Source organism: Caenorhabditis remanei, chromosome I, assembly GCF_010183535.1.
Source record: "Caenorhabditis remanei strain PX506 chromosome I, whole genome shotgun sequence".
Taxonomy (NCBI): domain Eukaryota; kingdom Metazoa; phylum Nematoda; class Chromadorea; order Rhabditida; family Rhabditidae; genus Caenorhabditis; species Caenorhabditis remanei.
In genome coordinates, this window is record NC_071328.1 from 14,108,626 (window position 1) to 14,123,307 (window position 14,682).

The 14,682-nt window shown below is 37.5% G+C and overlaps 2 protein-coding genes across 2 annotated transcripts; both read right to left on the reverse strand.

Annotated features, from left to right (window-relative positions):
* Window positions 1-4,044: 4,044 nt before the first annotated feature.
* On the reverse strand, window positions 4,045-6,199 carry GCK72_003103 (uncharacterized protein; the record flags this gene model as incomplete). The annotated part of the gene is made up of 4 exons (XM_053723815.1): window positions 4,045-4,068; window positions 4,120-4,246; window positions 5,342-5,413; window positions 6,168-6,199. 4 exons carry the CDS (start codon window positions 6,197-6,199, stop codon window positions 4,045-4,047), a joined length of 255 nt encoding a protein of 84 aa, XP_053592460.1.
* A 4,537-nt stretch (window positions 6,200-10,736) lies between these two features.
* GCK72_003104 (uncharacterized protein) lies at window positions 10,737-13,622 on the reverse strand (the record flags this gene model as incomplete). The annotated part of the gene is made up of 5 exons (XM_053723816.1): window positions 10,737-10,793; window positions 11,280-11,369; window positions 12,413-12,486; window positions 13,309-13,448; window positions 13,534-13,622. 5 exons carry the CDS (start codon window positions 13,620-13,622, stop codon window positions 10,737-10,739), a joined length of 450 nt encoding a protein of 149 aa, XP_053592461.1.
* Between the last annotated feature and the right edge of the window lie 1,060 nt (window positions 13,623-14,682).

The window sequence follows — 14,682 nt, forward strand, 5'->3', positions numbered from 1 at the left end:
ATAGAATAATATAACTTGCTTGGAGGCGGAGATTTCTTATAACTTTTGAGTAGAAAATGGTGTGAAGTAGGAACATTACGGTCATATCATAGTGATGGGCCAATACTGAGACAAGTCGCTCCATACCAGACTTTTGGTCGATTTTCGTCATTAAGTCATCAATTACCACCATAGCTTGGTCTTTCTTATATTTCTTCAATTCATCAAGATTTGGTAGTCCTAAACAACTGAAATTAGCTGGAAAAAAGTAAAAAATGTTGTTTTTCAAATAAGATTCAACTCCTAGTTGCGAGTCGTCACTGTTTTATACTCAAAAACATGAAAAATTGGGTAAAAGTTGGAATATAATACACATCTTTTCCCGCCTTTTTTGGCTATATTGGACCTTTTTACGATGAGTTATAACGTTTTAATCAAGCATATCATTTTGGACATCTAGAGCTGTAGCACGATGATCAAGATTCACAAAAGCATTTTGAAATCATATTTTGTTTTTATGAACGTTATTCAACATTTTGAACTGAAAAAATCATAGGGTCCAGTTCAAAAATAAAAAGTTTTTTTCCGGATTTTCAAATCAAGATCAGGAAAAATCGATTATCAAAGAAATCAGTTGATAACTTCAAACAAAAAACTTTTGTCAGTTTTACTGGATATTTCAGCTACATTTCAAAAAAAAGTTTATGCAAAACGGACTAGTTTCAGCTGAGATACATATAAAAGTATGGAGGTATACTCACTTATGCTCGCTACTGTATATTAATTTATATTTTACGACTTAAGTCACCTACACTATATTAATAACAGCAGAGCATCTGCAGGTGGAATCAGAAACATCTCATACGTTATACATACAGTACGTCAGAAACATTGTAAGCGATAAAACATCCTATTTTGGTTTCACACAGAAATAAACTCAAAATTTTTGGGAGGGAAATGGCAATATGGTAATTTTTTAAAAATTCACAAACGAGGAGGCATATACTGAGAATATAATCTAAAAAAGGAATTGCCGAAAAAAAGTGGGCTTGTTCGGATTAGCCGGGGAAGCGGCGATTGCCAAGACGACAAGAGAGGCAATGATGATCGACTTCATTCTATCCAGGGATGAGCACGTCTAACAGGTCCCAGCAATGCACAAAAACCATTTTCAACCTATAAAAAGTAAAATATTATATAAAGCGGCTTAATGAAGACTCATGTTTTAAGACACCCCGAGATCGTAAAACTCATACTTGTCATCGGGGCCGAAACGGGCCGACACGGGCCGGCTCGTAACTCGCGTCAAAATGAACATTATGAGCTGAAAAATACACCAAAATGTAGATCTCGACGAGTTCTATGTCCGTGACCTACTACGGGCCGGATGTCTATTCGTTAATATGCCGCGGGCCGGGCTAGAATGGCTTTTTTGGCCATTTTCGCGTTTTTTGGCACTTTTTCCCGGCCCGCGGCATATTAACGAATAGACATCCGGCCCGTAGTAGGTCACGGACATAGAACTCGTCGAAATCTACATTTTGGTATATTTTTCAGCTCATAATGTTCATTTTGACGCGAGTTACAAGCCGGCCCGTATCGGCCCGTTTCGGCCCCGATGACAAGTATGGTAAAACTAAATTAAATTGCTAAGCACTTGAATCCAGGCGGGACGGTCGTGTTTCTCGGGTGGGGATTGTCATAGTTCAGAAAGTTTTTAGAAATATGTGCGAGAAGACCAACCGATTACAGTGACAAACTACACTGACAATATTACACTGATCATCATTTTACAATGACCAAATTAATACACTGACCAAAATTTCTATATTCTTATTAATTCGATATAAAAAGGATAGTCTTGGTCTAGGATCCGTCAACTCGGCCATCACCTCAAAAATGACGTCACTCGAAACAGGTAAAATGAGTCTTACTGTAATATTCTGGGAAAGGATTACAGTGACAAACTACACTGACAAAATTACTACAGGGACCATATTACTACATTAAAATTTACTGCGTCGGAATCAAGACTCTATTAAGGGAACGACTAATGTTTTCAGAAAATACTGTCTTATAAATAGACAAAATATCAAAATATTTACCTTGAACTTCCAGTTTTCCTCTGTCTCTCCATTCTCTGATTTTACAGCTTTGCTGATTTTGTCGTTGACGAGTCTGAAATTGATAGTTTTTGAAAAATTGCCCTATTTTCCGAATTGCTTACCTCAAAAACTTCCAGAGCAAAGCAAAATAATGAAAATAAAAAATTAGTATTCAAAAATAATCAGATACATAGTTTTTCGGCATTTATTCAGTAAAACGTCTAATTGAAATAAAGAAGTAATAATGAGAGCAGTGAAGAAAGAGGAGAGGGGCGTGGCATGTTTGCTCTTTTGTGTTTCTCTAACCACTCTCTTGATTTTGTGTGCTCTCTCACTCTCTTATCAATCTGATAACATTATAAGGGCGAGAGCACGATTTTTATTATTCTGGTGTAGTCTGTGTAACAGAGCTGTGGGGGAAGTAATTTTATCAGAAAAAGGTTGGAAATTGAAATTCGGAAAATTTTTAATGCTATAATTCCAGATGTGTTGAGCTGGTTTTCAGCATTTTCAGTCAGATTTAACATCCGGACACCTGGAGGTGGTGACAGATTGTCCAGATGTCCGTACAGTAATCTGTCGGGCGGTGTATCCGTCTGTCCAGATGTCTTTCATATAATTTTAGTGATTTGTGATGAATTTTGGGACATCTGGACGCTCGGATAGTCTGTTTTTCTGTTTGTCTGTGGTGCATCCGGATGTCCTTTTTTAAACAAAATTTTTGAATTTCTAGCTCTATTTTCAGCTATTTTCAGCCGATCTTTGCTATATTTTTCCATGAAAAAGCTCCTAGACGCTCGGATTATCGAACATGAGGAGGAACTGCCAGGCGAATGAAAAGTGAAAACATTTTCGACATTTCTCTCTCGATATATCAATTATAAAAGATGAGTCATAAGATGAGATGCGCTTTCCCACACCCCCATTTTTTCAATAATTTTAACCGATTTTTTTAGTTTTTTTAAATGATTCATAAACTCAACCACTAAGGTTTCACAGGAAAACATTTATTTTGTAAAATAAAATGTGAAAGTCAGCAAAAAAACCTAATACTTCGTTCGTTTAGTTGCCGTCTGAATCATCATTTGGATTGACCTTCCATGTTCTTTTTGAGAAGTACCACATCGTAGTCATAGAATTTTCTTGTTCTGGCTTGGACAAAATGGGATCGGCAAATGAAACACAGTACCAGGGCTGAAATGATTAGATAATTAACACAGTACCGGAAATGCTCAACTTTGAGACCGTGTCATAGTAAAACTAACGGTCCCACAAATCATGGATCGAACAGTTCAAAAATAGAGCCTCATTTTTGTAGTTGACAACTTTTTTGTACTAGCAATCCCTAGCAAGTTATATATCGACAAAGTAATTTCTCCCTCAAATCGTCCAGTGCAAACAATAGTGATTTAAGAGCTGTCGTCTTAAGATAACCATAACTTTTTAGGGAGTATCCGTACAAAAAAGTTGTCAACTACAAAAATGATGTGCTATTATTGATCTGCCTAACCCATACAAAATTGAGTTTGTCGGACATTTAGGTGACACCGAAATATACTGTCAAAGTTTGTCTTTTTCCAATGAAAACACCCAAAGTTAATAACCTTTTGAGAGGTACGCCACGCTAATATTTTAATCCTAAACAATTAAAATTTACATTCATCTTATAGTTCAAAACCAGGGCCACATTTTTGTAGTTGACAACTTTTTGATAGCTCCGCCCACTTTTGAGAAACGCGTTTTTGAAAAAAAAGAGAGTGAGAGTGTGCGGAAAGAGGAGCGCGTCGTGCTTCTCTGCGTCTCTCCCCTTTCTCCACTATCTCTATTCTTAGTCTATTCGAGTCTATAAAAAGTTGTGTTGTGGGACCGTTAGTTTTATTATGACACACTTTCAAAGTTGGACATTTTCAACGGGAAAAAGGCAAAATATGATATCATTTTGGTTGGTACTGCACGGCACTCAGCGCACACGTTGAGTGTTAATCTGCGAATTTGTTACAACAAATAAAGCATTTTATCTCAACAATAAACTCACTAATGCTTCAAGACCTTGAACCGTCTCGACAAAGACTGACTTGAATTGTCCATCACTATGAATGAAAACTGGCTCAAAGTCTTCAATATGTTCCATTGGATCCCCATCTTGGTGGGAGAACACAACACTAAAAAAAGAAACAAATTTAGGAAAATAGCTAATTTTTATTGTGAAAATTAACTTTTCAATTTTTAAAACGTCGGTTTTTTTTTAAACTTGATTTTCGCCAATAATTATCAAAAATCTACAAAACTTAAAAAGTGTAACATTAAATTCAGGACTCCTCAAGACAAGGCTGCAGTTTCAGACAATTATTGGAAGTAGAGGTTAATTAGAGTGTGCTGGTCTATTAGAGTAAATACGGCCGATGTTTTTTTTTGAATATAGAAATGACTTCTTACCTCAACGGCATCCAAATGGCAGAACACAAAAGAAAATTAGAATTCTAGAAAAATCAGTAAGAATAATAATATTTCGACGATCTATTCCGGTAAGACGTCTAGAATGAAAATAAATAAAATGGAGGAGAAGAAGCGGGGGACGGAGAGGAGGGGATGGGGCGTACACTCTCCCGTTCTTGCAATTACAATGATTCACAGCCATGAATCATCCGTTCCATTTATTTTTATTAAATTCTTTTCCCCTGTATTTCATATTACTGGTTCTTCTGGTGTAGTAATTGTTTCTGAAAAGCCAATTAGAAGCGGGAATTTAATTCTGAAAATAAATTTTAAAAAATTGAAAAATCAGCGTGTTTTCTCATCTTGTGCCAAATTCCGCGGAATTTGACCGTCTGGCGTGCCTTTGACGCGTTTTACCACTTTCAGAAGTTCAAAAACCTCTATAAACTGTATCTGGTGCGCCTTTGACGCCTTCCATTTTGAACATTAGTTTCTACTTCAAAAAGATTTTCAGTCAAAAAAAACGGGTCAAAAATCAAGTTTTTCAGCTCAAAAATCCAATTTTTTACTGTTTTCAGTGTCTGACGGTAGTACCGACAGGCTCCGGGACGTGTCAAACACAAAGGTTTTACAGGAAGATATTTATTTTAAATGATAAAATATGAAAATCAACAAATTAAACTTAATCGTTTGGAGGGTCATTCAGTATCTCAACGCTTTCCGACTCGACCGAAAACACTGCTTTGCGTGCCTGATTTTCCATCCAATTCTGAAATAATTCAAAAATCAAGAGGTTAAAAAATATGTTAAGAAAAACTTACGATGGTACTGTATGGTTTGGACGTTTTTTTGCAGCGGGTGGCTCTGGGAAATTATCCGATTTGTCGTTGATGCTGGAAAATAGATAAAATAGGTCAAAACTACGAGTGTTGCTTCTATTGGTTTTGCTCTAATGTCTCCAAAAACTTCAATTTTTAGAATCAGCGTGTCAAGAGCTTTCAGAAAAGTATAATCATGACTAGGTTTATAGTAAACTTGGGCTCGACACGAAAAAACCGAGTTACTGTAGTTTTCGTGGTGGGACACAACTTGAATCAAACCTAGTCATGATTATATTTTTCTGGAAGATCTCAACAAACTGAGTTTAAAAATATAGTTTTTGATAAACTTGGAGCTGAACTGATAAAGATACAGTAACCTGGAGGTTTTGAAAAATTCGAAAATTTTCGAAAGTCCGTAACTTTGCAAAATTTTAATAGAATTCGGTGGTTTTAGACTCAAAATGTAGGAAATTGTCTAATTTTTTTTTCAAAAGTCCATCAAAAATGACTCACGATTATTTTCCTGATGGGGCTCTCAATATAGTTATATTCAATTACTCACCTTGTGTCCAAATAGTTTTTGTCCAAACATCCTTGAATGGTCGTAAATACAGTTTAATTTATAGAAGAAATTCAATTCCAGAAATTATGGCTTCGAACACAAAAAAAATTATAATTCAAAGAAAATCAGTAAAAGTAATAATATTTCGACGATCTATTCCGGTAAGACGTCTTGAATGCTGAACAAATAAAATGGAGGAGAAGAAAGGGGGGACGAGGAGGAAGGGAGTGAGGGAGCGTACGCTCTCCCGCTATTTTCAATTACAATGATTCATAGCCTTGAATCATCCATTCCATTTATTTTTATTAAATTCTTCCAAAAAAATTTTTTATTTAAGCAAAGATATAAAAAATGAATTAAATTAAAATATTCCTTTTTTTCCAAGATCGAGAGAAGGGATTTTCCAGATTGAACCATCGTCTCCATGTTCTTGCCGCCCGCTTTCAGGTAGGAGATATCCTTGAATTTCATCCAATAAATGAGAACAGGTTTTGATTGTAGTACAGGTTTATTAGATGGTCGAGCTTGGATGATTGGGTAGAGATAAAGGGGGATGAGGATCGAGGAGAAGCCTCGAGATAAGGTTTAGACGGTATTTATAGTCCCGGTGGAATGTGGAGGCGGAAATACAGGAGCAGCCGGTCGGCGAGAGAGTGTTTCAGCAGTGGAGGGCACGGTGCGTGGGCTCCAGGAGGCGGGATGGAATGTCGGCTGGGCTCAAAGGGCATCCGGAGAGATCATGAGAGAGGGAGAGGGGACGGAGAGACGAAACACATGAGAAGCGTCTGTAAGATGGAATGGTTAGAAATAGCATTGGTCTGTAAGAGGGTATCAGTGATCTGTCCTGGACAGTCTCTGAGGAATCCTAATCCCTTCTAGCTTGGATGCCTCCTGGAAAGGAGGAGATAGTGTGCCCTTTCCGGAGAGGGAAAAGGCAATATCTGAGCCCTTCCCAAATGATGAATAGTTCCGGGTTTGATCCCGGGAATGGGTGACGTAAGATACAGGCAAGGCCTAAGGAATATGAATATTCCTTACACCTTCCCCCTTATGCTAGGACCGACCCTGGTCCTGAAACCTAATACATATTTCCAAAAAAACTTAAGATACTAGCTTATACCCCTTTTTAAATGGGTAAACTCACACATACTTATATAATTACGACTGGCTGTTTCTTGTGTGTCGAACATTAACAGAACAGAAGAAGAGATTCCAGATTTTCGAAGTCTCGGCGGCCTTCCTGTTGAGAAGCACGAAAACCTGTCCCTTTGCTCTTGACAGGGCGACGTTGATGCGTCGGACGTCCTCCACGAATGCCGTTTGATCTTCCTTGGCATCTTTGAGATTGGGGACGGAGCTTTGAACTTCGGAGGCTGCTGGGCTGGGAGCACGAGACGAAGCTCTGGAGTCACTCTGTACTCCAGATTCAGTCATCTCGGATGTGCTGCCAGTTGTGGGTTCTTCGCTAGCTTGCCTCATTTTCATGGCCACCGGTGATACTGGGTCCTCCTCCAGGTCCATGAGCTGTTCGAGGGCGGCTTCGGTGTCCATCGGTTCTTCTTGCTCGGTTTCCGACGGAGTCCTTTCCAGATTTCAACTGAAAACGGCCAAAGTTTCTATCCTATTGAGCGGTACTGTATAATGTAAAACCGGGAGTTTCGTAATTTCCGATTTTGGTCTCGTCATTTTGCAACTAAACAGTTTTTCCTAATTTAAAGCTTCCGAAACTTCAATATATGTTAGAGACTACGGTAGATATAGACAGAATACGGAAAACGGACATTTGAAATTCTTGTTAGTTGCGAAACGTCGTAATCATTGAAAGTTGCAGTAAATGCTTCATTTTTCAGTGATTTTTTAAAACATTCGGTTTCAAAATCAAAATTAAAGAAATTTTTTTTGATCAGGGTCGCCAGAAATCAATTTTAAGCGCCAATTTGCAAAAGTTACCAAATTTTGGCTCTATTGGCAAAGAATGGTCCCAACCGCAAAGAACGGTCCCAAAAAATAAAAGAACGGTCCCAAAGAATTACATGGTCCCTACCGCAAAGAATGGTCCCAACCGCAAAGAATGGTCCCTCAAAAAATACGATTAACAACCGGTTTTGTCAATTTTTTCTCCAATTTCTAAGAAACCTAAGCCTAAGAGAATGGTGAAAAGTTTTTCGTATCAATTTTGAGGGACCATTCTTTGCGGTAGGGACTATTCAATTCTGAAATTCGTGTCACCCAAAATTTTGGGACCATTCTTAGCGGTTGGGACCATTCTTTGCGGTTGGGACCATTCTTTGCCAATAGAGCCAATTTTTTGAATAACTTACCTCAAAAACTTCCAGAGCAAACGCAAAATAATAAAAATAAATAATTAGGATTCAAAAATAATCAGATACATAGTTTTTCGGCATTTATTCAGTAAAACGCCTGATTGAAATAATGAAGTAATAATGAAATAAGTGAAGGTGAAGAGGAGAGGGGCGTGGCATGTTTGCTCTCTGATTCTCTAACCACTCTCTTGATTTTATGTGCACACTCCTCTCTATCTTATCAGTCTGATAACATTATGAGAGGGAAAACGTACGATTTTTATTATTCTGTGTCCAACAGAACTGTGTGGGGAAATATCTGTTTTCTGAAAAGGGAAGTCGAAAGTCGGATAGATTTTATGCTGTAATTCCAGTTGTTTTGAGCTGATTTTCAACAGTTTCAGTCAAATGTAACGGAAAAGAGATCCGGACACTTGGAGTCGGGTACAGATTGTCCAGATGTCCGTCTGGTGGTCTGTGTATCTGTCTGTCCAGATGTCTTTGTGCTTCGTGATGAACTTTCAACAGTTTTCAGTATTGTCTGCTAAAGAATGTCGCGCTCAAACCATATTTCTCAGGTGTAATATTTCGGAATCGTGTCATTTTATGTGTTTGTTTAAGCAATGTGCGACAATTCATTTATTAATTCAAAATTCTTGGCAAGAATGAGAAGACAATAGATTTTGGTACTACAAACAGTTATTTTTTCTTTTCTCCGCATACTCCATGACGAACCATCTGATTGAGGTGACTTTCACCGTGACGATGATTGGATTTTCGTTCAATCTGAAAAAATTGATTTATGTAGCGAAAACAAATGGAAAACTTGTTCCCAGAGTGAAATGTCTGATTCGGACTCCGATATTCAGTGAAAAGTTTGAAAATGTCAGTGAGAAATTCCCGTTTTCTAGTAATTGTTTTGAACAAAGTCAATTAATAAAGGGTGTCGACAATGACCCTCGTGTTTACCGTTCGGCTGGTGTCAGTGTCTTGCATCGGTACTCAGGACGATTTGCGCATTTTCTTCGGATCTGCTCTCCGTTTGAGTGAAGCAACTTGTAGTTGTCCTTGCGTCTCGATAACTTTCCGGAGTGCTCGCTCAATTGAGACCTGCATCCTCTCGAGCTGGCTTTCAATGGTCCGGTTTGGGTCGCGAGTCCTCGCCCAACAATGTCTCTTCGTCCATCACCTCAGCCATCTGTAAGTAAATATGGTTTTTTTTAAAGGAAAAGTGACCGGTTTGACAATTTTTTTCGGATAACGTAAAATTGAGGTAACCGTGATAGTGCTATGAAATTAGTGACACCCTATCAAAATGAAGTTGTAAAAGCCGAACTGACTAGAAAGAACATTAAAGGTCAAAAACTTGACCACCTATGTTGGCAACAGATACAGTCTTTAGCCTTAATTAAATAACCTTAATTTCCTTAATTTCTTAACCTTAATTTCACCTTAATTTCAATTTAATTTCTACTTAATTTCTACTTAATTTCAACATTCATTTTGCGGATGAAACCTGAAAAATAATCAAATATATGACGTGTTTTCAACTAACAATTCATTCATTCTAAAAAATAAAAACATCAGAATTCGAACAGCCGAGTTCGTTGAAATTTTCTCGTTCTCATTTATCCGGATACGGAGATTTGCGAAAGGCAAATCTTCAGAAAGGTAGCAGTGATGTTTATTGCTCGGCAGGTTCGACTCGTTAACCTGAGGAAGAAGTCTCTTTAAGAGCCGATAGTCGTGACCTGATAAAGGTTCTGCTCAATTGTTGGTTAATAGCCATCGACTTCTTCTTACGGGTGACACCTCAACGGCTGGTAGCCAACTGATAATGTTGATCGTCGAATCATAGGGAAAGTGACGATAGAAATGACGTATTATCAGGAGGATAGTCCTATTGATGACATTTATGCAGAATTTTGAGAACAGCCCGGCGGAGCTCGTGGTATCAATTAGTCATCATCATCGCGTAGACTCTCCGTACTATTCCCGGACTCTACCGTATGATTATTTTCTCACGTGACAATGGTCAAGGGCCCAAAAAGACCAAAGTCAAAAAGTGATCGATTTCCAAATTTTTCGGAAAACGTAAAACTTGAGTTGAACGTGATAGTGCTAGAAAAGTAGTGACACCCTATCAAAGTGGAGTTGTAAAAGTCGAATTGACTAAAAGAACATCAGCATGATAAGGATCAAAAACTTGACCACATATGTTGGACACATATACAGTCTTAATCTTAATTTCTACATTCATTTGTCAAATGAAGCCTGAAAAAAAAATATAAGACGTGTTTCAACAAAATTTCATTCGGGAAAAGAAAGAAATTGTTCAGAACTGATTGTTCAGAATTCGAGCTAGAGAAGACACTGGGGAAAAACATTCCCATTGTCGAGTCTTACGACCCGACAATGGGGGCTGTCCAAAGTGATCCCTTTCCTGGCGAAATATTCTGCAACAGAGACTGAGCGCCGAAGCCGCCGACAATATAAGAAAGGCGTTGACTTGGGCGGTTGGGCGACGTGCCTATCCGGGATGAGCACGTCTAACAGGTCCCAGCAATGCACGAAGACCATTTTCAACCTATAAACAGTAAAATATTATATAAAGCGGCTTAATGAAGACTCATGTTTTAAGACACCCGAGATCGTAAAACTAAATTAAATTGCTAAGCACTTGAATCCAGAGTCATAGTTCAGAAAGTTTTTAGAAATATGTGTGAGAAGACCAACCGATTACAGTGACAAACTACACTGACAAACTACACTAGAATGACCAAATTACTACACTAACTAAAACTCCAATATTCTTATTAATTTGGTATAAAAAAGGGCAGTCGTGGCCTAGGATCCGTCAACTCGGTCATCATGGTATTGCACCTCAAAAATGACGTCACAGCTAAACGAGTACTACCGTAGTATTTTGGGAAGTTATTACAGTGACCGTCTTACACTGACCTTATCACTACTTTGGACTTTACTGCGTCGGAATCAAGACTCTATTAAGGGAACGAGTAATGTTTTCAAAAAAATACTGTCTTATAAATTTATATAATATCAAAATATTTACCTTGATGATCTCCCAAGCATCATCGTCTTGAACTTCCACTTTTCCTCTGTCTCTGATTTTACAGTTTTGCTGATTTTGTCGTTGACGAGTCTGAAATTGATAGTTGTTGAAAAATTGCCCTATTTTCCGAATTGCTTACCTCCAAAAACTTCCAGAGCAAACCAAAATAATGAGAAAAAAAATTAGAATTCAAAAATAATCAGATACATAGTTTTTCGGCATTTATTCAGTAAAACGCCTAATTGAAATAATGAAGTAATAATGAAATTAGTGAAGGTGAAGAGGAGAGGGGCGTGGCATGTTTGCTCTCTGCTTCTCTAAACACTCTCTTGATTTTATGTGCTCTCTCCCTATCTTATTAATTTTGTTATCAGTCTGATAAACTTATGAGAGGGAGAGAATACGATTTTTATTATTCTGTGTCCGACAGAACTGTGGGGAAGTAATTTTATCTGAAAAAAAGCCGGATAGATTTGATGCTATAATTCCAGATGTTTTGAGCTGGTTTTCAGCATTTTCAGTCAGATTTAACATCCGGACACCTGGAGGTGGTGACAGATTGTCCAGATGCTTTCATATAGTTTTAGTGATTTGTGATGAATTTTGGGACATTTGGACGCTCGAATAGTATGTCTTTCTGTTTGTCTCTGCATTTTTCTCAAAATTTTTGAATTTCTAGCTATTTTCAGCCGATTTTTGCTATATTTTTCCATGAAAAAGCTCCTTGACGAACGGATTATGGAAAATGAGGACAAACTGCCGGGTATATAGCACGAAGGCGGATGAAAAGCATACTTGTCAAATGAGGGGCCGGCCCCTCAGGGCCCCTCTTTTCAGGGATATAGGATTTTTGAGAAAAAATTTCAAATTTTTCCCAAAAATTCAATTTTTCATGGGGAAAAATTTTCCAATTTACTCGTTTTTTATACTTTTTTTCCCCACTTTTTCAATCATTTTAATCGATTTTTTTTTGTTTTTCCAAATGATTCATAGACTCAATCACTAAGGTTTCACAGGAAAAAATTTATTTTGTAAAATAAAATGTGAAAAAAAGCACATAACTATTCGTTCGTTTGGAACTGCCGTCTTCATCATCATTTGGATTGACCTTCCATGCTCTTTTTGAGTAGTACCACATCGTAATCATAGAATTTTCTTGCTCGGGCTTGGATAAAGTGAGCCCTATAGATCAAGCATAGTGCCAGGGCTGAAATAATTGAATAATTAACACAGTACCGCCCAAAAAGATATCATATGTTGCCTTTTTCAGTTAAAAAGGCCCAACTTTGAGAACGTGTCATAGTAAAACTAACGGTCCCACGAATCATGGATCGAACAGATCAAAAGTAGAGCCTCATTTTTGTAGTTGACAACTTTTTTATACAGAAATTGCTCATTTTTGAAAGTGGGTCCCGGTATTCTTAAAAGTGAAAATTTTACAAAATACAATATAGTCAAGTAGATCAAGAACCGGGCTACATTTTTTAAAATTGATTTTTTTGAATAGCGTCATTAGTTTCTGAGATATAAGTCTTTGAAAATTATCAGTTTTTAGTAAAAAAAATTTTGTTGCTGAAATTTAACTTCCTTTGACGACGCCAACTGCGTTAATAAAAGTTCAAATTTTTACAAAATTGATAGAAGCTTGTAGATCAAAACCAGGGCTACATTTTTGTAGTTGAAAACTTTTTGATAGCTCCGCCCACTTTTGAGATATGCGCCTTTAAAGATAGGTACCTATGGAGCAGAGTGAGGGAGAGAAGGGGGAGAGACGCAGAGAAGCGAGACGCCCTCCTCGTTCGGCGTGTTCTCTAGCCCTGTATCTCAAAAGTGGGCGGAGTTATCAAAAAGTTGTCAACTACAAAAATAAAGTTCTATTCTTGCTCTATTCGAGCCTATAAAAAATTGTTTTGTGGGACAGTTAGTATTACCATGACACACTCTGAAAGTTGGACATTTTCAACTGAAAGCAAAATATGATATCATTTTGGCCGGTACTGTAGATGAAACATCAAAAATGAAAACTCACGGATTTGTACCATTCCAGGTGACACTTCTTGAAGTTCTTGTCTTGCGTTGAACGTACGGCACTCAGCGCACACGTTGAAGATGAAGGGATCAAACCCCTTGAATACAGTGGCGGGTTGGATCACTCCTTCCGACGCGGAACTCAAAACTTCAAAACGAAACTCTGAGTGTTAATCTGCAAGTTTGTTACAACAAATAAAGAATTTTATCTCAAAAAAAAACTCACTAATGTTTCAAGACCGTCTCAACAAAGACTGACTTGAATTGTCCATCACTATGAATGAAAACTGGCTCAAAGTCTTTAATATTCTCCATTGGATCCTCATCTTGGTGGGAGAACACAACACTTCAACGGTCCAGAGTCAAATTTTCAACAAGATCGTCCCAATGGCTGATCATTGTCATGAAAGGAATCAGCTCTTCATGGAATCCGTCGGGTTTCTTAAATGGAGCTTCTGAAAGTAGAATGGGAAATTGAAGAACTGAAGAAAAAAACAGAATTCCGAAACAGAATGTCGGTTGTCTGCATTTTCAGCTGTTTTTGGATCAAATGAATCAATTTTATCGAACTTAGTTTTTGAAGAAAACGCAATCAATGGACACACTCTTTTTTTTAAAAAGTCGTTTTTTGTGTCAAAATTATACGATTTTCATATATTTTGTTCGATTAAGGCCAATAATTATCAACAATCTACAAAATTTTGAGAATCTATCATTAAATTCAGAACTCCTCAAGACTAGGTCTCATTTTGAGTTAAATATAGGAAATACCGGTTAATTAGAGTAATTACGATAGATGCTGTTAATTTTTCAAAAAATTGTTAAAAAATATCCTTAAACATCTCTTACCTTAATAGCTTCAGAATAGCAGAATACAAAAAATGAATTAGAATTCTAGAAAAATCAGTAAGAATAATAATATTTCGACGGTCTATTCCGGTAAGACGTCTAGAATGAAAATAAATAAAATGGAGGAGAAGAAGCGGGGGACGGAGAGGAGGGGATGGGGCGTACACTCTCCCGTTCTTGCAATTACAATGATTCACAGCCATGAATCATCCGTTCCATTTATTTTTATTAAATTCTTCCCCCCTGTATTTTATATTATCGGTTCACAACGTTAAGTTCCCTTGTTCTTGAGTATATGTGAACGGGCGAACTTTTTATTTAAACAAAGATATAAGAAATGAATTAAATTAAAGTTTTCCTTCGGTGGTCCTTGGGAATATGGGTGGTGGTAGAATGCTTGTTGTCAAATATAAGTGATTCGGGCAGTGCTTTGGGAAATTTCAAGATCGAGAGGGGATTTTCCAGATTGAGCCATCATTAGGCCAACACTTTCCAGAGTTTCATCCGACTCGAAGTTTACTCCGAC